Source organism: Orycteropus afer, unplaced genomic scaffold, assembly GCF_000298275.1.
Source record: "Orycteropus afer afer isolate SDZICR_OR568_19922 unplaced genomic scaffold, OryAfe1.0 scaffold00027, whole genome shotgun sequence".
In the NCBI taxonomy this organism is placed as follows: domain Eukaryota; kingdom Metazoa; phylum Chordata; class Mammalia; order Tubulidentata; family Orycteropodidae; genus Orycteropus; species Orycteropus afer.
The window spans coordinates 5992878-6018036 of record NW_006921614.1 but is presented as its reverse complement, the minus strand read 5'-3'; the positions used below and the strand labels follow the sequence as shown (position 1 = coordinate 6018036).

General features: G+C 39.5%; 1 protein-coding gene across 1 annotated transcript in view; it reads right to left on the bottom strand.

The window, feature by feature from the left end:
* Positions 1 to 24720, bottom strand: part of F13A1 (coagulation factor XIII A chain) — a 275410-nt gene extending 250690 nt beyond the window's left edge. The window contains exons 1-2 of the mRNA XM_007935344.2: positions 24585 to 24720; positions 6569 to 6757 (exon numbers count right to left, since the gene is read on the bottom strand). Of these exons, the coding sequence (XP_007933535.1) occupies positions 6569 to 6757; positions 24585 to 24714 (319 nt within the window). The 5' untranslated portion in view covers positions 24715 to 24720. The remainder of the gene's footprint in view (positions 1 to 6568; positions 6758 to 24584) is intronic.
* Positions 24721 to 25159: the final 439 nt, after the last annotated feature.

Sequence of the window (25159 nt, the reverse complement as noted above, 5' to 3'; positions counted from 1 at the left end):
TCTTGAATTTAATTATGTCTTCAAAAAATGTGTTACAAACCCTAACCTTTATACAGTCTTGGTGGTACAGTAGTTAAGTACTCAGCTGCTAACCAAAAGGTCAACAGTTCAAATCCATCAGCCATTTTGCAGGAGAAAGAAGTGGTAATCTACAAAATATTGTAGCAAAATACCAGAAAACTTGATAAAATCAGCAACTGTAAAAAACATCAGCATATAGATATGTATAAATAAAAATATGTGGCTGAAGGTACACATATTCATTGAAAACAGAAATAGGGATATTCCTCAGATGTAATCAAACACCTTCCAAACTTGGTGTTCTGCGTGTAAAGGCTTAGGACCATATTCTCATAGGACAACTCAGTCAATAGGCATAACATGGTTCACAAATATCATTATCTGCATCCTACTCAAGTAAGTAGAATCTGGGGTCTTAAAAGCTTATGAGCAACCATCTAAGACATAACTACAGGTCTTTACTCACCAGGAGTAAAACAGTAAAAAGGTAACCAAAAGCTAAGAGAAGAGGGAAGTCTACACGAGCCACAACCTCATCTCCCTGAGACTGGAGGAACTAGATGGTTCCTGGCTACAACCACTGATTGTTCCAACTAGAATCACAATAGTTAGTCCTGGATAGAACAGGAGAAAAATAGGGAGTGGAATTCAAATGCTTATTGAAAAAAAAAAAAAAAAAGATAGACAAACCAAAACAGTAGAGAACAGAGGACTACTTAAAATTATCACCCAAGACATTCTCTAAACATAGAACTGGGCCTGTCCTCTAAGATCACCTTTTATCTAAATAGCATAATGGCACACAGAATAAAGAGTATTACCCATAAGATATGTGCTCTACTATCTGACAAGAGACAAGGTTGTAGTCACTTCTTGGTCACAGCCAGCTATCCAGAGGGACCAAGTAGTTGACCGGTGGGCTTGGGACCATAGTCACAGGGGACATCAAGCTCAATTGGCATAACATACTACACAAAACATTGTTCTGCCTCCTACTTTGGTGAGTAGCCACTGGGATCTTAAAAGCTTGCAAGCAGCCATCTAGATGCAATGATGGGTCTCTCCTCATTCAGAACAAAGAAGAATGAAGAAAACCAAAATTCATGGAAACAATTAGTCCTAGCCACTGGTACACCATGTGATCCACAGCCTATATGACTATGAGACCAGAAGAATTAGATGGTGCCCGGCTACCACTGTCAACCACTCAGAGGGAGATCTATGTAGGAGATTCTGGATAGGGAGGGAGAGTAATGTGGTACAAAACTCAAAATCATTTGGAAAAATAAAGGTGGGACCAGGTTTACTGGTCTGATAGAGCATGGTGGAACCATAGAAACTATGGTCCTTAGCTCCTTCAGGTCTGGAATTGAGCTCACTCCTGTGGCTTCCAGCCGAACAAAAGATAGGCATATGAGTTGAGCATGTATGAGGTAGATACACTCCTTGGAGAGAACAATCATGGTCAAAAGAAGGGCTGTTTATGCACAGGGAAACAGCTTAGAGGGCAGGAGGGGTGGACACAGGGAAGAGGTAACTATCAGGAGAAAGTGGGAGGGGAGCTGTTGCATTGTGGTAAATTGTAGTCAATGTCATGAGATAAAGTGTATGTGAACTGCTGTATGGAAAGTGAATTTACTCTGTAAACTTTCACCCAAATCACAATTAGAAAAAAAAAAAAAAAAAGATTTTTGCTCTACTTAAAAATCATCAGTATGAGACCAAAAGGTCAACACTTACTCAAAAGCAAAGATGAGGAGATAAGGGGGCAGGGAAACTAGAGTAGTAGAAAGGAAACAAACTGAATACAATGAAAGATAATGTTAAGAGATTGGGATAAATGGGTAAGGCATTTGGCTCCTAACCAGAAGGTCAGTGGTTCAAATTCACCAGCTACTCCATTGAAGGAAGATAAGGCAATATACTCCCTTGGAAACTGAATGGGGATCTATATGAGTTGGAATGATTTGATGGCAGTGGGTAATATCACTGAACAATTTATGTGGAAATTGTCAAATGAGAACCTAACTTGCCATGTAAACTTTCATCAAAACTCAATTGAATATATTTTTAAAAATAAAAATAGCAGCAGCAAAATCAATAGCACATGCAGATGAAACCATGTGATACAAAATATCATTGTAATTGGGTAATAAAGGCAGTGTACCATGGACTGCCAGAAGAACTAACAAATGTGTCCTGGAAGAAATGCAGCTGGAATGCTCCTTGGAAGCAAGAATGGACAGACTTTATCTCACCTACTTTGGTCATGTTGTCAGAAGGGACTATTCCCTGGAGAAGGATATCATACTTGGTGCAATGGAGGGTCAGTGAAAAAGGGGAAGCTCCTCAATGAAATGGATTGATATAGCGGCTGCAACAATGGGCTCAGGTATAGCAAGGATTGTGAGACTGCCACAGGACCGGGCAGTGTTTCATTCTATTGTATATAGGGTCGCTATGAATCAGAGATGATTCGACTCACTTAACAACAGCACAACTAATTGGAGTGCATTAGAAGGTTCAAAAAGTAAATTAGCATAGAGTTTTAGCCTTGTTGATATACTGATACATGTAAACTGGGCTTACAAAAAATGATTTTGTTGTTATAACTAACTACCCACCCAAAACCTAACTCATTGCCACAGAGTCAATTCTGACTCACAATGACCCTGTAAGACAGTGTAGAACTACCTTACAAGGTTTCCAAGGCTGTATATGTTTATAGAGCAGATGGCCACATCTTTATCCTTTGGCATGGCTGGTGGATTCCAGTTCCTGACTTTTTGGTTAGTAGCTGAACATATTAACCACTGTGTCATCAGGGCTGATCACAGTGATAATTTTATAAATATTACTAAAATTTCTGCTGAAACACTCCATAAAAATTTTATAGACAATCATTTTGGTGTCACCCCTTCTGACAGTGTCACCTGGTACGATCCACACCCCTCAATCTCTGGTAATGATGCCACTGACACTGTATACTATATACCAAGACAAATGTTTGATTGACATTAGATAGTAACCATACTTAATAGTTCCTACTTAAATACAAATTCGACTTAAAGACAAATTTAGGAATGGGATTCATTTGTAATCTGAGGACTGCCAGTATAGCCTTGGAAATCCTGTGAGGCATTTCTACTCTGTCCTCTAGGGTCACTATAAATGAGAATTGACAGCAGTGAGTTTTTGGTTATACCTTTGGTTATAGTCCCATTTGGGAATGTGTTTTCTTTGTTTTGTTAATGAGGCAGTATTAGTGTAAGGGGTGTTCTAAGTCAATCTCTTTTGAGATATAAAGGAGTTTGAAAAGCAATAGAGCAAGCAAAGGTGGGGAAGAGAAATGCCAAGCCACGTGAAGATCACCAAAACCAAAAGCTCAAAGAGACAAGGACTTTTCTCCAGAGCTGAGAGAAAAGACTTTCCCTGAGACCCAAGACCCTGAATTCAGACTTCTAGCCTCTTAAATTGTGAAAAAAAATAAACTTGTATTTCTTAAAGCATCATTTGTAGTATTTCTATTGTAGCAGCACTAGATAACTACTAATGTTGCTAATAAAGAAACGAACCATTGCTGTGGAGTCAGATCTGACTCATATTGACCCCTCCTTGGGTTTCCGAGGCAGTATCACTATGGAAGCAGATTGCCCAACCTTCCTTCCAAGGAGATCTGGTGAGTTTGAACCCCCAGCCTTCTGGTTAGCAGTCAAATGTCTTAGGCACTACACCACCAGAGCGGTAATGTTGCTAACAGGTAGTGCTTTTTTCCTTTAATCTGTTGGGTTTTCTAGATATACAATCACAGCATTAGCAAAATAGCTCTTGTTTTGATTCTCTAGTCACTCCTTGGAAGGAAGATGGGGCAATCTACTTCCGTAGTGATACTGCCTCGGAAACCCAAGGAGGGGTCGCTGTGAGTCGGGTCCGATTTGATGGCAAATAACAACACCACCACCAGTGCTTCTATAGCAGAAATACCACAAGTGGATGACTTTAACAAACAGGAATTTATTCTCTTACAGCTTAGGAGGCTAGGAGTCTGAGTTCAGAGTGCCAGCTCTAGGGACCAGGTGGAGGCTCCTTGACCTTGGTCTTGAGCTCTACCTTTTGTTCCAGGCCCACTGGGGCAAGCTAAAAGCTTCTTCTGACTAATGCAGCTGCTGACTACTGAAGCTGACAAACCCAAGATTGAAAGGTAAAATGGCACAATCCCGCGAGCAGCAGAAAACACTGCAGACCACTGGTTCAAGTCCAGGCACAATCTCGAGATCAGCAGACAACACAGCAGGCCACTCGTTGTCCAAAAATTGTCAAAAAGCTAGAGACATTCCACAAAGTTTCTCCATATATACTGGAAGCAGGCCATACCTTGAAGGCAACCACTTAGCTCTTTACAGCTGATTCCACCACGGAGGTGATTACAATCTCATCATGGGGAATAACTGCATATGGCTGCCAAGCACTCAGAACCATGGCCCAGCCAAGTTGAAACGCAACCTTGACTAACACAGCTGTATATAGTTTTACTTCTTATTTTCCAGTGTTTAGAGCAGTTATTAAGGAGCTCTGGTGGCATAGTGGAGAAGGGATTTGGCTGCTAACCAGAAGGGCAACAGTTCAAACCCACCAGCTGGTCTGTGGAAGGAAGATGGGGAAATCTACTTCTGTAGAGGTTTATAGCTTCAGAGACCCAGTGGAGGTTGCTATGAGTTGGAATTGACCCAATGGCAGTAAGTTTTGATAGTAGTTATTTCTCTCATATCTTATATTGTTCATTTATTAAAGCCTTTAATTCAATGCTTTAAAAAAGAAAAGAAAAGGAATGATGATAGCAAATGTTCCTGGATAATTTCTGATTTTTATTAAAATGATTAACTTTTTTACCACTTGTTGTTGTTGTTAAGTGCCGTCGAGTCGTTTCCGACTCATAGCGACTCCATGTACAGCAGAACGAAACACTGCCGGATCCCACGCCAGCCCCACAATCCCTGCTATACTTGAGCCCATCATCGCAGCCACTGTGTCAATCCATCTCGTTGAAGGCTTCCCCCTCTTTCGTCGACCCTCCACCCTACCAAGCATGACATCCTTCTCCAGGAAATGGTCCCTTCTGACAACATGACCAAAATAGGTGAGACAAAGTCTGGCCATTCTTGCTTCCAAGGAGCATTCTGGCTGCACTTCCTCCAGGACAGATCTGTTAGTTCTTTTAGCAGTGCATGGTACTTTCAGCATTTTTCGCCAGCACCACAACTCAAAAGCATCAACTCTTTTTCAGTCTTCCTTATTCATTGTCCAGCTCTCACTTGCATACGAGGTGATTGGAAATATTTTACCACTTAGGATACTAAAATCTATTAGTTTGAGGTGAATCATCTTTATATAATTGAACAGTTTTCTTCCATTTTTGTTTTTCTTAAATGACTGTTGACTTTTATCATGTACCTTTCTAGTGACTATTGTCTAGTTTTTCTCCATGTATTCATGTATGGAATTCTGTGGTCAGACTTACTGATATTGAACCACCCTTACTTTTTTGTGTATGCTTAATTACAACTTTTGTAAATTCCTTGAGGAAGGTTTACCTAAATGTGTCAAATATTAATCATTGTAACTTAATAAAAGGGTTCCATAATCACATGAATTTGAGAAACACTAGACCAAACAAGGGAGCTCTGGTAGCGTAGTGGCTAAGGCACTTGACTGCTAACCAGTAGGCTGGTGGTTCAAACCCACCAGCCACTCCTCGGAAGGAAGGTTGGGCAATCCTACTTCCGTAGTGATACTGCCTTGGAAACCCAAGGAGGGGTCGCTATGAGTCAGGGCTGACTCGATGACACATAACAACATAACAAGACCAAACAAAGTTAAATAGAATCTTTAAATCTATCATACATTTTGAATTGTCAGGAGCAGGTAGAGTACAAATTATTTACTGAATTATTAGACAACTAATTTTTTATGGAGCATCTCATGGAACTAGATTAGAGAAGAACAAAGTTTGGGAAATGCTCATATGGAGATAGCATGCTATAACTTACAAATATTTTCATCATATGAGCCTGGCATTGTGCGTTACTAAAGATTACAATCCTGGACAAGTTATTTAAACTCATTTCTTCATTCATAAATTGTGAACACTAACGTTTATTTTACAGACTAGCATAGAGACTATCTGAGATTAAATCATGAGGCTCATTCATTCACTCATCATGAGGCAGAGGTGATAAATCAAAGGTCACAACTATATGATGCCAAATCTATTAGTTTGGGGGAAAATAACTTACTTCACCAAGAGTGTGTACTAATTGCATTCACTTTTATTTATACTGGATTTTTGCCTGGGTAGACCCAAATGATTAATGTTTTAGCATTAAACAGACTCAGTTTAGAGCATAGAGTGATACGGGATCATTTTATAATACCAGCTCCAGCCAAAGTTAATCTACAATTCTGAGAAATAATGCAAATGCAACTATACCCACTCCTCTCTGCTACATGACCCATGGTACCATGACTCCAGTTCACATGTGGTACTCACCAATGACATACTCCACCCTGAAAAGATCCCTTCTGGGGTCATATGGACGATTGAAGTCAACCTGGATGTAGAAAGTCTGTCCTCGACGTACGATCAACTTGTTGTTTTCATACTTGTCAGTGTGGTGGTCCACCTTATTGGTGTCCCATTTCTCCTTGAACAGGTGAACACTTGTGACATTCAGATAGTCTATGCACAAAGAAAACAATAGAGGGGACCTGTTAAATTTGATTAAATGCAAGTTCAGAAAACAAGATTACTTTTATTGAAGAAATATGGCAGCAATATAACTCTATACAGGATATCATCAGTCAACTTGAGAGTCAGTCTCATGTGACATTATTGCTTTTGAATAGGAGTCTCTCAGACTTTTTTCCATCTGTGATGTCATTCCAGATCACAGGGCACTCAACTTGAGGAGATGGAGCAATATTTATGAAGTCTATCTTATAGATCAAGGACATTGGTGGTTTGGTAGTAGACTTCTCACCTTCCATGTAGGAGACCCAAATTCGTTTTCTGGCTAATGGACTTCATGTGCAGCCACTATCTGTCTGTCAATTGTGTTTTGTGTATTGCTGTGATGCTGAACAGATTTCAGTGGAGCTTCCTGACTAAGATGGTCTAGGAAAAAAGGCCTGGTGATCTATTTCTGAAAATTAGTCAATGAAAACCCTATGGATCACAATGATCCAATCTGTAACTGGCCATGAGGATGGTGCAGTACTGGCAGCATTTTGTTCTGTTGTTCATGGGATCACAATGGGTTGGTGGCCAACTTGATGGCAGATGACAACAACAGCAGCAGCATCTTATAGATCTAGACACAGAAAAGCTAGGATTAAAGTTCTTCTCTCTAGATTATTAGGCTTATGTTGATTACTTTATATCTGATGTTTCCCATTGTGACCACTGCCTCACTGTGTAGGGATAAGTTAGGAAATCTCCACTGTTATTTTCTTATCTTTTAAAAGAGAAGAATCATATCTGACAAAGTTTCAAAGGGTTGTTCTAAACAGAAAGTTGAGCATTAATCCAAAATTCTCTTCTTAACTAAGCAAGGGTCAAGCAATCCCCTTTTCTATAATTCTGAAAGTAGAACTGGTCACTCAAAGGTAGGAAGCTAAGGGGATAGGTCTGGAGAAAGGACCCTAACAATTCTGTGTTCTATGTTTCCATTTTACAGATGCAAAGTCTCATGTTTCCCTACCTACTAAATGACCAATTTACAAAACCAATCTACACTTCAATTTGCTTGGCCCCACAATCCACATTGTTTTCCTCTGATTTCTGGAATCAAGAGTATATATGTCAATTATACACAAAGAGGCCCAGTGGTGCAGTGGTTAGGTGCATGGCTGTTAAGTGGAAAGGTCAGTGATTTGAGCCTACCTGCTGCTCTGCAGAAGAAAGATGTGGCTGTGGCAGTGTGCTTTACTAAAGATTACAATCCTGGATAAGTTATTTAAACTCATTTTCTCATTCATAAATTGTGAGTGCTAACATTTATTTTAGGAGCTCTGGTAGCATAGTGCCTAAGGCACTTGACTGCTAACCAGAAGGCTGGCAGTTCAAGCCCACCAGCCACTCTTCGGAAGGAAGGTTGGGCAATCTACTTCCGTAGTAATACTACCTCGGAAACCCAAGGAGGGGTCGCTATGGGTCGGGTCCGACTTGATGGCACATAACAACAACAACATTTATTTTACAAACTAGCATAGAGACTATCTGAGATCACTGAATGTGAAGGTAGTTCTAACTACCCAGCTACTGAACTTTAGAAAATCTAGTCTAAAAACAGATTTCTGTGTGTGTTTGGCATTTGACTGCTAACCAGAAGGCTGGTGGTTCAAATCCACCAGCCACTCCTCAGAAGAAAGATTGGGCAATCTACTTCGGTAATGATACTACCTCGGAAACCCAGGGAGGGGTTTCTATGAGTCAAATAGACTTGATGTCAATGAGTTTGGTTTTTCTTGGTTTGAAGTTCTAAAGGGGTACTAGGGGAGAGGAAGCTGGGGTGGAGATATGCTGGTCCCTTGCCTTCCCTCTCTTTTTCACCACCTGCCTGCTGCATGGTTTGCTCTCATGGTTGTAAACAGTGTGTGGAAAGTATAGGCTGCTGAGCCTGTACCCATTCTAAGGTATCTCCCTGCAGTACTTCAATGACTTCCTTTGCTTCTTCACAGGAATTCTGTGTAGAATGCCTAGTACCCTTGGCTCCACCCTCCTCTTTTTTACCCCTAGAGACAAAACTGAGATGTTAGGCTTTTTCTAAAGTTCTAAAGTCTAAAAGCCCCTGAAACACTCTTGATAAATTAAAAGTTCAGGCAATTTTGAGTTTGAATCCAGGTGTCATAGTTACTTATGTAAGGGGTGTTATCTCTCAGAATTGGAGTCTTCTCAGTTTTTAAATGACAATACAAATACCTTGAGAACTTTTGTCTATAAGATTAAGTGACACAATGATGCAATGGGTCACACTATGTCTGATACCTACTGGGGCCATAGGTTTCCTTCTAGCTCTCTGGATATGCACATAGCGTGCTGCTCAGTGGGTTCTTTTGAGTGCAACATTACTGCAAACAGTAAAAGTGTGCTACAGTTTTATTTTTACCTCATCTCAGATTCCTGTCGTAGCACATGGCCCCCTGAAGGGCACTTTCTTTCCATTATGCTGTGGGCTGAATATGCTTAATTTTCTAGCTCTCTCTTCCAAACTGCCTTTCTTCTAAGTTCCCTGGCCTTATTAAGGTCACAGTCCCCAGTGTTAAACCACCATAGGAAAGACTGGAGAATCATAAACATCACAGATGAAAAAGACCTTAGTAATCAACTCATATGGTGTTCTTTCTTAGCACAAGGTCTTTTAATAAAGTTTTTTTTTTTTAAAAAAGTCTGAAAAATGTAGGTCTTCCGAAAGAGATTCAATCAATTTTCCATTCATCAGCACTAATGGTAACATAGTGTCTAAAGCACTTGACTGCTAACCAGAAGGCTGGCGGTTCAAACCCACCAGCCACTCCTCAGAAGGAAGATGGGGCAATCTACTTCTGTAGTGATACTGCCTCAGAAACCCAAGGAGGGGTCGCTATGAGTCGGGTCCGATTTGATGGCACATAACAACAACAACAAAAATGCAAGGAATATACTAATATAATGTGTCTGGACCATCTGGTATACCTTCTATCTGCTACATGATATATCTCCTTGAAAGCTTTAGTACTTGAGATTCTAGCCTCCATCTGAACAGAAAACTCAGTACCTCACAGGGAGAACTGTCCCATTTTCAAGCAACGCTAATTATTTGAAAAATCTGTTTAAAATGAATTGACATTGGCGTTTCTATAATTTTTCTATCGACGGATCCTGGTTCTGACTTCTGGATAAATACAGAATATATTTTCTCTTCTTTTCATCTGGAACTCTTTAGATATTCAAAGGCTGTTGTCATGATTCCTCTAAGTAAAAGAATCTCCATTTCCTCAACTATTCTTTAAGAAATGATTTCAGAAGCTTTTACTCATTACTCTGTTCTGGAATACATTCCTTTTGTCAACTTCTCTTGAAATGTACTTCCCAGAATTAGGTACATTACTAGGTTGTAGTTGTTCCAATAAAAAACAATGAGCACATCACTTCTTTCAAAATAAGTAGTATAATTTTTATTATTTCATCCCAAGATGATATTAGTGGTTTGGATACTCTTATACTAAGTATTTGGTAAGTCAAACCCTTGAAAATACATTCTGATATCATTACTACCTATAATGGATTAAAATTCAGTTCAGATGCTACAAATCACTCACTCGTGGTGCTAGTTAGCCACATCTGGCACCATTGTTTAAAGTGCTCAGCTGTTAACCTAAAGGTAGGCAGTATGAACTCACCAACCAATCAATGGGAGTAAGATTAAACAGTCTGTTTTCATAAAGATTACAGCCTTGGACACTCACTGGGGCAGTTCTACTCTGTCCTATAGGGTCACTATGAGTTGGAATTGACCTGACGGCCATGGGTTTGGTTTGTTATTCATGTAATTGATTTTTCCGCTTAGCTCTAGTTTAACTAAAACCCAAAAAAACTCACTGCCATCGAGTTGGATCCGACTCATAGCAACCCCTTCTTGGGTTTCCATGGCTATATCACTATTTAGCACCTAATATTTCATTTTATCTTACTGAATTTGGTTAATAATGCCTTTAAGTTAAATTTAGACTCTATGTCTATATTCAATATATTAATATCCTCTCTTGCTTCCTGTCCTCCATGAATTTTGTGAGTATGCTATTTTATGTTGTCATGTAAGACATGGGTACATTGTTGTGTGCTGTTGAGTTGATTCCAACACACAGTGACCCCATGTGACAGAGTAGAACTGCCCCATAGGGTTTCCACAACTATAATCTTTACAGGAACAGATAGCCAGTTCTTTTCTACTGCCAAGCCACCAGTAGGTTCAAATAGCTTACCTTTCATTTAGCAGCTGAATGCTTACCTATTGCATCACTGCCTAATAAATACAAGCTAGTTAAATGTACAGTAGTAGGTAGTAAAAAGTGAATAGTGCAGGGCAATAAATACTGATAAACTATAGGTTACAAATAAGGGATTGGTGGTTCCTCACTGAGACTGGGAAGGATCAAAGAAACTTTCTAGAGGAAGTGAGGAATAAGCTGTGGTCCTAAAAATGAATAAGTTATCCATGTGGAAAGGGAGGTGGGGAGGAATATTTCATACAGTGAGGAAAACATGTTTGAAGGCAGAGGCAAGAGAGGACATAGTATGTTTAAGAAATTGGAAGATGATTGGTTGGCTGTGGTGTAGTAGGAGAAGCCACAGTGGAAAAGTAGAGTGGAGCCCACTCATACAAGCTTGATAGACATGTTAAGGAGTCTGTACTTTAATTTTAATTTCAACTTTAATTTTTCACATTTCTTCCTCAGTGATGCTGGGTGGATTCAAAGCACCAACTTTCAGGTTAGTAATCAAGCACAAACTGTCTGCACTGCACCACTTAGGACTTCTAAATTTAGACCCTATGTATGTAGATATGTGTATGTAAATGTAAAATTGTGTCAGTTTGTTGTTTTAGATTCTTCATTGCGCCTACCAATGAAAGAATACACACTAACATACACACACATAAAGGAGCTCTGGTGGCATAGTGGATAAGGTACTTGACTGCTAACTGGAAGATCAGCTGTTGAAATCCACCTGCTGCTCTTCAGAAGGAAGACTGGGCGATCTACTTCTGTAAAGATTTACAGCCTCAGAAACCCAATGGGGATCACTAGAGTCAGAAATGACTTGATGGCAGTGAGTTTGTTTATTTTTGGTATATGTGTGTGTGTGTGTGTGTGTGTGTTATGTGCTGTCCAATCATCTCTGATTCATAGTGACTCTCTGCAAAACAGAACAAAACACAACCTGGTCCTGTGCCAACTTCACGATCCATTCCTGCATACCTCTTCTAGCACAGATTTGTTCTTTTAGCAGTCCACGGTACTTTCAGCATTCTGTGCCAACACCACAACTCAAAAGCCTCAAATATTCTTCACTCTTCCTTATTCATTGTCTAGTTCTCACATGCATATGAGGTGATTGATAATACCATGGTTTGGGTTAGGCACATCTTAGTCTCCAAGGAGATATCTTTGCTCTTCAACACTTGAAAGAGGTCTTTTGCAACAGATTTGCCCAATGCAATACATTTTTTAATGTCTTGACTGTTGCATCTATTGGCGTTGATGATAGAACTAAGTAATATGAAGTCTTTGACAACTTCAATCTTTTCTCCATTCACCGTGATGCTGCTTATTGGCCCCGTTGTGAGGACTTTTGTTTTCTTTATATTAGGATGTAATCCATACTGCAGATACTGCAGACTGCAGTCCCTAATCTTCATCAGCAAATGCTCCAAATCATCCTCCCTTTCAGCAAGCAAAGTCATGTTGTTGCACATCACAGGTTGTTAATAAGCCTTCCTCTAATCCTGATGCCATGTTCTTCATATAATCCAGCTTCTCAGATTATTTGCTCATCATACAGGTTGAATAAGTATGGTGAAAGGATACAACCCTGACACACTTCCTTCCTGATTTGAAGCCATGCAATATTCCCTAGTGGTGTGCAAATGACAGCCTCCTGGTCTATGTATAGGTTCCTCATGAGTACAATTAAGTGTTCTGGAATTCCCATTCTTAATGTTATCCATAATTTGTCATGATCCACATAGTCAAATGCTTTTGCATAGTCAATAAAACAGAAGTAAACATCTTTCTGGTATTCTCTGCTTTGAGCCAAGATCCATCTAACATCAGCAATGATATCCCTTGCTCCACGTCCCCTTCTGAATCCAGTTTGCATTTTTGGAAGTTCTCTATCAATGTACTGCTGCAACAATTTTTGAATTATCTTCAGTAAGATTTTACTTGTGTGGATATTAATGATATTGTTTGATAATTTCCACATTCTGTGGGATCACCTTTCTTTGGAATGGGTACAAATATGTATTTCTTCCAGTCAGTTGGCCAGGTAGCTGTCTTCCAAATCTCTTGGCTTAGTCAAGTGAGTGACTCTATTTGTTGAAACATCTCAGTGGGTATTCCATCAATTCCTGGAGCCTTGTTTTTTGAAAATCCCTTCAGTGAAGCTTCAACTTCTTCTTTTAATACCATTGGTTCTTGATCACATACTATCTCCTGAAATGGATGATCATCTACCAATTATTTTTGGTATAGCGACTCTGTGTATTGCATCCATCTTCTTTTGATGTTTCCTGCATCATTCAAAATATTGCCCATGGAATCTTTCCATATTGCAACTCAAGGCTGAATTTTTTTCCTCAGTTCTTTCAGCTTGAGAAATGTTGAGTGTATTCTTTCTTTTTGGTTTTCTAACTCCATGTCTGCACATTTCATGAGAATAATTGACTTTGTCTTCTCAAGCTGTTCTTTGAAATCTTCTGTTCAGCTCTTTTATCCTTTCAATTCTTCCATTTGCTATAGCTACTCTCCATTCAAGGGCAAGTTTCAGAGTCTCATCTGACATCCATTTTGGTCTTTTCTTCCTTTCCTGTCTTTTGAATGACCTTTGTTTTCTTCATGGGTGATGCTCTTGATGTCATTCCCACAATTGCTCTGGTTTTCAGTCACTGGTGTTCAATGCATCAGATCTATTCTTTAGATGGTCTCTAAATTCAGGTGGGATATAATTAAGTTCATATTTTAACTATCATGGACTAGTTTTAATTGTCTTCAGCTTCAACTTGAATTTGTATATGAGCAGCTGATGGTCTGTTCCACAATCAACTCCTGGCCTTGTTTTGGCTGAAGATATTGAGCTTCTCCATTGCCTCTTGCTACAGATGTAGTCCATCTGATTCCTGTGTACTCCATCTGGTGCAGTCCACTTGTATAGCTGCTGTTTGTGTTGTTGAAAAAATGTATTTGCAATGAATAAGTTGTCAGTCTTGCAAAATTCTATCATGCAATCCCCAGTGTCATTTCTATCACTAAGACCATATTTTCCAACTACCAGTAATTCTTTGTTTCCATCATTTGCATTCCAATCACCAGTGATAATTAGCACATCTTAATCGCATGTTTGGTCAATTTCAGACAGCAGAAGTTGGTAAAAAATTTTCAATTTCCTCATCTTTGGCTTGGATGTTTGGTGTGTAAATTTGAATAATAATAGTATTGACTGGTCTTCCTTGTAGGTATGTGGGTATTATCCTATCACTGACAGCATTGTACTTCAGGATTCAGCTTGATACATTCTTTGTGATGATGAATGTCACATCATTCCTCTTCAATTTGTCACTCCCAGCATAGTAGATCATATGGTTGTCTGATTCAAAATGGTTGAAACCAGTCCATTTCAGCTCACTAATGCCTAGGATATCGATCTTTATGTGTTTCATTTCATTTTTTACAACTTCCTATTTTCCTAGATTCATACTTTGTACATTCCATCATCTGATGATTAATGGATGCTTGCAGCTGTTTCTGCTCATCTTGAGATGTCCCCCATCAGCAAATGGTGGTCCTGAAAGCTTTACTTTAGCCACATCATTAAGATTGGATCTACACTGAGGAGACAACTCCTCTCCAGTTGTATCTTAAGTGCCTTCCTACCTGAGGGCCTCATCTTCTGGCACTCTTTCACACGATGTTTCAGGGCTATTCATAAAGTATTCCAGTAATATATCAGACAGTGTTTCACTGCTATTCATAAGGTTTTCACTGGCCAATTCTTTGAGAAGTGGATGGTTTCTTCCTTTTTCTAAGTCTGTCTTACTCTGGAAGCTCTGCTGAAACCTGTCCACCATGGGAAACCCTGCTGCCATTTGAAACACCAGTGACACAGCCTCCAACCTCACAGCAACACTCAAGCAACCACAGTACGACAAAGTGACAGAAAACTTTGTCTCCCTTAGCTGTTCCAGACTGCATTTCCTGGTCTACCCCACCCTGCTCGCTTACCCAGCCGTCCCAGGGGTACTCCCTCCATGCACATAAACTCCTGCCTTTTGTTGGTTCTGGGGCTGGCTTACTGCATCCTGCCTCCAGGGCACTTGCTCCACTCACACAAACTCTCTCTCTCTCTCTCTCTCTCTCTCTCTCTCTCTCTATATATATATATATATATATATACATATTCAAAAGCCTTTTTCAGTGTTCCAGGTGATAGACTGGGGAGTCCAGTCTTCCATGGGGAATAAAATGTGCTGTTTCTAGAACACTCCCAATACTTACCCCTCCTCTCTTTCTGATGATGATTTGCCCCTAAAAGTGAATATATTAGCTTTATGGTTTGCCTTTCAAATAGTTTTGACTCCAGGGAAAAATAAAACTGGAGAGGAACACTCAAGCATTTCTTTGGTACCTATGATAGTTCTAGCTCTCATTGCAAAATGGATTTTGTATGGGGTTTAAGTGAGGAAATGCATCAAGTGCTGTATCAGGCCTGACACATGGTACATACTCTATAAATGATAGCACTCATTGTAATAATAATAGCACTGAGCATTTGGCCAGACACCTGGAGTAGACGAGTTGACCAGTCAGGTATCTGAGAGAACATGGCAGAAAGCTGGAATCTGAGTAAGAGGAAGACTTCAAGGTAAGGAATGTCTCTGTGAAGGTTGTAGGAGCAGTCTTCCAGCCCTCACCACACAGGCTTATCCTTCCACACCCACTATCTTCTGACCATATGGGCTTACTTTCCTTTCCTGAATTTCTACCAGAAGATAGAATCTTTTTCTTCTCTCAATTCCCAGAGTACATATTTCTTTATTTCATTCCTTCCTTCCTTCTTTCTTTCCTTCTTTTTCTTTTAAAGCATATTACCATATACTACATTGTATTATCTTTATGTAGGTGATTTTATCTATTGGACTGTAAGCTCTTGGAGGATGAGATCATGTCTTAATTGCTTTATCACTATGCCTGGGTAATGTGTAAAATGCCATAGAAATATGCAACTATGGCATTCTTCACTTTGCACAAACCCAGTGCCTAACAATTCAGAGTTTGGAGTTGATTAGTGAATTTAAAATGGTTTGTTACATTTATTTTATTTTATTTTTTTAGGAGCTCTGGTGGTATAGTGGTTAAAACATTTGGCTGCTAACCAAAGTGTGACAGTTCAAACCCACCAGCCACTCCACGGTAGAAAGATGAGGCAGTCTGCTTCTGTAAAAATTTACAGTGTTGGAAACCCTATGGGGCAATTCTACTGTGTTCTATGGGGTCGTTATGGGCGTAGGTTTTTAACCATAGCAATGAATATTAACAATAGCAATGGGTTTAAAACTGTAACAGTGGATTCTTAACCACAGGAATCCTTTAAATGTCATTTTCCAGACAATTTGATTCTCAAAATATGACAGTGTCTGGGTCATGTATTTTGTTTAAGATGGTGATACAGGGTTTTATAGTATGAGGTCCCCAGATCAACAGTTTTATTTCAGGTTCAAATAAAAATGCTCAATCTTCTGTAACCTACTGTTACTGTTCATAAGAAAGAGTAAGCAAAAGGGTGCTAATGAATTTCTTTGAGTATAAAGCCCAAGAGCGCTGGCCCCCAATAAAAAGAAAACAACTGAATGAAAAGAGATAATTGTGGGTTTACAGTTGTTTCTTAGTGAAAAATATACATAAAATGTTTTTTTCCAAATTTATGAGAAGAGTTTGTTTTAAAATAATGTAGCCTATATCATTATGCTTTTGACAATATTTAATTTTAAGCATGAACTTTTAAAAAAAAAATGTTTTTTTCCCAAATTGATCTTTTCATTCTCTATTGCAATATTACCCTAACAAGTCAATGCCTTTAAGAAGAAAGAAAAAAAAAATTTTACAAGAAATCACAATGGTGCTCTAAGTGGAGAAACACTAAGGCAATTACCAGCAAATTTTATCTGTATAATCTTTTAAGATATCAGTCCACTTTAAAATAAATCAATTAATACAAATATCTCATTTAAAAAATAGAACTGGATTAAGATATGGAAGACTAAAAGCTACACCGAGAGGTAGAGAATTTAAAGAAATAACATTCCAGACTGTAGTTCAATGCATAAAACACATAGAAGGGTAACATGCAGGCTGGTTTATTCTGCAGAAGGAGGGAAGGGCATAGCAGCCATGTTGCCTTCTCTCAAATGTAATCTTCTAATTGGTCTACGTATTTATTAGGACTGCCCCAAATACTAGCATTGGTGGTTCAGTGGTAGAATTCTTGTCTTCCATGTGGGAGTTCTGGATTGGAGTCCCAACCAATGTACCTCATGCACAGCCATCATCTGTGGGTCAGTGTAAGCTTGTATGCTGCTATGATGCTGAACAGGTTTCAACAGAGCTTCCAGACTAAGATGAACTGAGAAGAAAAGCTTGGTGGTCTACTTCCAAAAAATCAACAACTAAAATCAACCACTAAATCAACCAGTAAAACTCTATGGATTGCAATGGTCCAATCTACAATCATTCATGAGAATGGTGCAGGATTGGGCAGTGTTTTGCTGTTGTGCATAGCCATGAGTTTGGGGCTGACTTAACAACAGCTAACAACAGCCCCAAATACTGAAGAAGTTAGTAAAGCTCTGAATACCAGAGATTAAACATTTTCTTCACTACTCATGGACTGTAACACCCAGATTAAGCAAAGTATTATGGTCTTAAAATGCCTGGCAATAGCAAGGACTCTACAAATGTCATAAAATATTGTTATGTGCCATCGAGTCGGCTCCGATGCATAGTGACCCCTCCTTGGGTTTCCAAGGCAATATCACTAAGTAACATACTTCTTTCTATTTTCCATCTTCCTTAGTAGTGCCCCTTCCCCATAATGGGCACTCTAATATTTTTAAAGCTGCCTTATTGATTTTCGTTTTGTTTATTGAATTAATGTGATACAGTTTGGGTTGAAAGAGCCTTCTCATCATTCAGGTTCCATTTGCCACAAACAGGAAATGAATTTGCTTCTTCCCCCTGTCTAAGTCCACTTCCTGGTAAAATGTAGCAGCTCATTGTTAAATTATTATTATTATTATTATTTTGGTAGACATACTGAAGCTGAAAAGTTGGCAGCTTATTCTTTCAAAGTGACAGCTTTCAAAAAGTCTACCTGACACAATTTAGCCTAATTCCAAACACATCAAAAAATGAACTGTTAAGGAAAAAAAATCTCTCATGAACCAGCTGCCTTCTTTCTGTTCTTATCCTGTTCCTAATATAAAAAAAGTGAATTATTTTCTACCTAGGTTGTAAAAATATTCTTCAGAGAATGATTATACCTGTCACAGATGGAATCTTGAAATAAGTTAAATATTTAGGTTCATATTCTAGGAATTCCCTGGTGAACTAAATTCTCCATGCAATCTTTGGTAATATTATTACTAAACTATGGGCATAAATATTATCCATGAAAAAATAATTCTGTTTATTGTGAACAGAACAACAGGATAATGTGTTCTTTCTCACATTTCTTTTAGATGTCCAGAATATTAAAATGTCATTAATTAGAATGATATTTTTTTCTTTAAGCAGTATTTTTTAACTGTTGCTATTAAGATATCTTGTACCCTAAAGTATTTAGGAAATGCTCAACAGCTTGAAAGGAACCTAGAATAGAAAAACAAGATAACACCTGCTCCAGGGGCTTCCGATCATCTGGTCTATTTCTTTTCTTGTGTGGACTGTCTTGACAGCCTCCGAATGTAGCTCCCCCTCCCCATTTTCTCCTCTCCACCGGAATTGCTTTTATAAAACATAATTTTGCAACTTAAAGTCCTTCACACAAACCAAAAAACCAAACACACTGCCATCGAGTTGGACCTGACTCATAGGGACCCCTCCTTGGGTTTCCACGGTGGTATCAGTACAGAAGTAGATTGCCCAACCTTCCTTCTGAGGAGTGGCTGCTGGGTTTGAACTGCCAGTCTTCTTAAGTCTCCTGTTATATGCATAATGAAGGCTAAGGTCTTCAGGCCTGTGTCAGCATCATTCCTGTCTATTTTTCTAAGATTACCTCTTACTCTCACCTGCTAGCCACACCACTCCTATTGCTCTCCAGAAGGAAGATCTTTGCTTTTCTGTTCTTATGACTTGGCATTTACTGTCCTTTGTGTTAGAAGTGACATTTGTCTGCACTCTTGTTTGCCTGGAAAATTCCTATTCATTTTTTAAGACTCAACTCAGTTGTGCTTTTAAAAAATGCTTTTAAAAATAGTAATTTTGTGATGGTTAAGGTTGTGTGTCAACTTAGCTGGGCCATAATTCTTAGTGATTTAATAATTATGATGTAGTCATTACCCATGATGAGATCTGATATAATATAATCACCCCCATGATAAGATCTGCTATGAGCAGCCAATCAGCTGAAAGGGAGTTTCCTCAGAAGTGTGGCCTGATGCCAATACATATGAATGTCTTGGCAAAGATCTCTGGCTTTTTTTTTTTTTTTTTTTCCTCCAATCTGGATCTTGCATCTGGCTCATCATCACCTGACCTCTGGTTCTTGGACTTGGGCAAATTGACTGCTGTATTACCTGCCAGTCTTGGGATTGTTGCCTTCACAGCCTATGAGCCAATAGCCTGCCATCTTCCCTGCCAATCTTGGATTCATCAGCCTCCACAGCCTACTGTATTGCTTGGTCATCTTGGTTTCATCAGCCCCTGCAGCAACATGAGTCAGAAGAAGCCTGCAGCCTGATATCTGCCCCGTGGACTTGGGACTTGCCAGCTTCTACAACTAACTGAGCCATTTCCTTGAGATAAATCTCTCTCTCTTAAAGATTCACTGGTTTTTCCTTCTCTAGAGAACCCAGCCTAAGACATCTTTCATCATGAAACCTCCCTCTCGCCTTTTCCCCCTTCCACCCATACCATTACTCATTCTTTTCTGTGTTATGTCATGTTTTGCACAAATTTCTGTTATTATATTTATCACACCAAATTGCAGTTATTTTTCATTTGTCTGTTTCGTCTACTAGACTGAGAGTTGCTTGAGGCCAGGGACCAGCTTACTCATCTTTGTATCCTCAGTGAGAGCCTGGCACAGTTCCTGACACATACAGGACAACCAATAAATGTTTTTTCCATGAACTGAATGAAAGGAAAGACTGGAGGTGTACAACATTGTTTCTTAATCAGACATTGGATGCCTTTATTAGCCTTTCAAAGCCTGTGAATGCAGAGAAGTTTACTCTGCACAAAGGGGAGATTGATAATTAACTGGTTAATTAGTTTACTTAGTTCTGATGAAGAGTGGTGGAAAAAGGGAAAGATCAGAAAGGCACAAGACTCTAGTAGCCTGAAAACTACTAAATTCTACCTGAATTTGATATTTGATTTTTTTGTTTTAATAGAAGCTTATTTGCTTTCCAATTTGAATTCATGGCTTCAGATCTGCTGAATAAGTATTGCAGTTATTGCTGCAAATGATCACATATTGTTAATAACACAAAGTTAATCCAGCCTAAGAATATAAGGTTATCTCTTGGAACATTCAGTTTTCAGCTCAACATAACCTTTGAGACTAGGAAGGCTATAGAGAGATTTTTCAGAAACACAACGTGAGCATGCAGAAAAGTCCATTAGACATCAATGCAAATTCCAAAACCATCTGAGAGATTCTCTTCAGTATGTTTCTTGGCTGCAATTGAGTTCAAATGGAGGCATGAGGATCCCTAAAACCACACAGGATGTCAAACACTACTACTGATTTGACCAGTCGCAATTCTGGGGTTTCAGTGTCAACCTCGAAAACTCCAACTTTTCTTAAAGATTGTGGTGCTGTATGGGAGGAAACTTCCATGAGTTTACGCATTTTGAAATATAGATTTTACTAAAACGATTTTCAACAAATTCACCAAAGCCATGAATTAAAAGTGTTATGCACACTCAGTTTAAAACCACATACATGTACAGTAAAAAAAAAAAAAAAAAGAAAAAAAATAACCAAACTCACTGCTATCAAGTCAATCTCGACTTGGAGTGACCCTACCCGGAGGAAGCTGTTAACTAAAATGTTGGTAGTTTGAGTTTGCTCTGACCTAACACCTATAAGACAGAGTAGAATTGTCCCATAGGATTTCCAAGGCTGTAAATCTTTATGGAAGCACAGAGCAGCTGGTTGGTTCTACTGCCAAACTTTTGGTTAGCCACTTAGTGCTTTACTCACTGTGCCACATGGCTCTTATATATACAGTGGTGGAGATTACTGACAGAGACTGAAAAATCTGGACCTTTCCTCTTTTCCTGTTCTTGCCTCTCTGCTCTCAGTCAGTTTTACAAGGGGAAGAGCTTGTAAAGGGAAGAGCTGTCATTGGCAAAAATGAAGAAATGGAGTTTGGCTTAGGGCTCTGTTTTCTTCAGAAGCCAAATTATCCTCAAGTTGATGACCAGGAGAAGTGTTCTTTTGGAGGCCACTAGTGGCTGCTGAGTGAACTGCAAGAAGATATCTTTCAAAATGAGTGCTTATGCCTTCCTGTGGGCAGTGACAGATCTGTGGAAGAATTCCTGCCTTCCATTGTGAAGACTGGCGCTCAATTTTAGTAATGCACCTCAGACTTAGCCATGACTCATCTATCAGAGGAGGCGTGCATATTGTTATGATGTTGAACAGGTTTCAGTGGAGCTTCCAGATTAAGATGGACTAGGAAGAAAGGCCTAGGGATCTATTTCTGAAAAGTAGGAATCACAATGGTCTGACCCAAAACAGATCATGGGATGCCACAGGACCAAGTAATATGTTTTGTTCTATTGTGCATAGAGTTACCACAAGTCAGGGACAGCAGCAACAACAGCATGCTTTCCACTAGCCGAGGTGACTTGGGAAGAATTTGATCAATTTAATGCCAGAACACCTGCATATCCAAATGATTTTAGAATCACTAAGCATAAAGTGACCAGAAGAGGGACTTCCTTGTTGAGGCAGTTCATATGCTGTGTTTTATTTTTTCTATCATAGTCATCTGAGACTTAATGCTATACTTCCTGGGGATAGAGTCCCAATCCTCATAGAGTGTAGCACTTAGCTCATCTGTGTGAGAAATATTAAATGAATGAATGTTTACAAAATCTAGACTCTGTTATTAATAATAAACTTATAATGACTCCAGGGCTGATGAGTCATTCAGTTCTCCAGTGATTGATTGTTCATTCTTTCTACAAATAGCCATTGCATACTCACACTGCCTGTGCTAGGGCCTCTAATGAATATCTCAGAATGTCACCTATGACTGTCAAATGGATAATAACTTTTTTTTTTTTTTCAAAGTAATTCAGTTAAGCTACTCCCTGCCTCCAAAAATAAATAAACAAAAGCAACAATCCCACATATGTTTTTAAATTGACCCCCCTACTCAAGTTCTCTGGCAGCTATGAGGTCTTACTGGTAATGTTTTGTTCAGATTTCTGATTTACAAGGCTACAGATTGTACATATTCATCTTAGAAACAAGTCTTCACTTGAGTAGTTTCCTGATCTTGTTAGATTATGATAATTGGACATTCTGAATCAATGAACAATTTATTGGTCATGTCCTTTATATCAGATACAGGCACTATTCATGTGTCATCATGACAAGCTGTGAATTAGGTGTTGCATCTATTTTTCTGATGGAGAAATTGAGGGTTAGGGCCCTCACATGACTTGTTCTGGGTCCCTGGGTGAGCAAGTGGCAAATGTGAGATAGACACCTGGACTTTAGGACCAGAGGGTTCCTCTGCTACACTGCATGCCCTTTTGTGGAGATTCACATCTGTCCTCACTCACCCTGGCTAGGATGGCTGTGTCCCCTACCCTTATCTCTTTTTCCTTCCCGATTCTTCCAGCACTTTGGCCCCCCATTGCTGGGCCCAGGGTCTTCTCTGCCAGAAGGGATTTTGTAAGTAAACTGAATACACCAAGGTGACCTGCTTGGTAATTTGATGTCTTCGTGCTTCCCAACTATATTTTCATTCTTTATAAAACAACTATTCCCAGAACAGGCAATGAAGAAATGAATATCAACTGCTTGCTTTGTTTAGGCCTTAGCTTCAAGTCACTTTTAACTCAGTTTTAGAGAACATGGTACTTAGCTGGGAGAAAGTGTTCAAAGCTACAGGTTCCTCTTGGTCCTTCAAACGGTACTGTTCAACTAAGAACGCCCTTCTGATCTGTGACAACCTCCCCTTTCACCACATACACGCAATTGGGATGGCACCTGAAGCAGTGGACTGAGTATCTCTCTATTTTCACAATTTGATATCAAATCATCTAGATGTGATAGTATTATAGTGAAACTTCTTGCAATGTGTGGGCAGGTCTTTGGCTTGCTAGATGTGTTAGCAATCTAGAGTGTCCTTTCTTTTTGCTCCTGATTTGACCCTTGCTGCCAAGAAGGCTATTTCAACCTAGAGTTGTTCACTATGAGCTCTTTCTGGTGAGGGGAATTTCCCACAGAGCCACAGGGTGATCAGAACCATGCTGACTAACCCCAGCAATTGGATGTTTTCCTCCTGCTAGACTCAGCAGAGCACGCATAGGATCAAAACTGGGTCCTACACAGGTACATGCATGCTAGTGACAAAATGCACTACCTTCTAGATGACACTCAGGGAAGCTAGTCTGAATTTCCCTGCCAGGGCCCAAGGGACCAGCATCTATGTCACCAAACCACTGCTGGCACTTGTGCCCTGTCACAGCTGACAGGCTGCATGGAGGTCAGGCTGTGCAGGATCAGGCAGAAGCCAGGGCAGGGGAATCATCTTGTCTTACCTGCTTACCAGGCAGCTCGAAGAGAAACAGAGAAATGAAGGCTTCCATCTCTATTACTGTCAAGAATCTTTCACCTCTCACCAGCTCAGAAATTCACAGCAATGGATGGAGGAGGGAGAGGAAAGGAGGTGCAAGCCAGACAACTCAAACAGCTACAATATTTTGGAAGTGGAGTATTCTAGCTAGAGAAAAATCTTCAAAGCATAGAATAGTATGACTGGAAGAGGCCTCAATTCATGCAACACATTTGTTTTGTAGAGGAAATAATGGAGAGGGAATAAGACAAAGCAATTTGCCTTAGGCAACAAGGCTACCAAATGGCAGAACTGGAATAAGAATCCAGGTCTCAGGTGCTTTCGTTATTTGAAAGAGGTTTCTGGAGTCCCCCTTTTTTAAATAAATAAATAAATAAATACGTGTCCCTGAGTGGTACAAATGATTAACATGCTCAGCTGCTAACCAAAATGTTGGAAGTTCTTGTCCTCCCGGAGGCACATTAGAAGAAAAGCCTGGTGATCTACCTCCAAAAAATCAGCCTTTGAAAACCTAAAGAGTACAATTCTTCTCTGACTCACATGAGGTCTCCATGATTCAGGGTCATCTCAGTGGCAAATGGTTTGGTCTTCCTTAAAAGCAGAGATGGAAGGAGCAACCTTTTGCAGGCACTCAATGGAGGTAAAGGATGCCCACCCCACTGTCCGTGACCAACAGGTATTTGTTGACCAATACTAAGGAGTGCTATTTACCTTGCAGGCTGACACCTCGGGGCACCAGACCCTGCAGCTCCATAGTAGGGAGGTCATCTTCCAAAGCATTGGAGTTGTTGGGTGGGACTGATCTCCTGCCTCCAAAGGTGATGGTGGATGTTTCGGACATTTTCAGCTTCACAAACAGCTTGTCAGGAGAAAAAAGGAAACATGGTAAAGGACTCTGAAATGAGTTACATCTGAGGTAAGTATTCAAAAATAGAGAAACTGACATATCTGTTTGTGATAGAAGTTAAGCAACACATTTTGAATTTCGCATAAGTAAAAACTGAGACGTGGTGGCCAGGATTAGTTTAATGGTGGATAGAGTTCCCCTAGGATCTGAGAGAGATTTTGTATTTTCCCAAACGTATGTAAAACAGAAGAAAGAGTGTGTATTTGAAGAAATTAAAAATATAAACAATTTTGGAGGACAGTTTTTTTGTTGTTGTTCTCAATTCCACTAAAGGCAACATCTTTTAAGAAACTTTTACTGCTGTATGTATGTATGTATGTATGTTCACGTGCCCATGTATAGATTATGAGACCTACATGACTTTTTTTTTTTTTTTTTG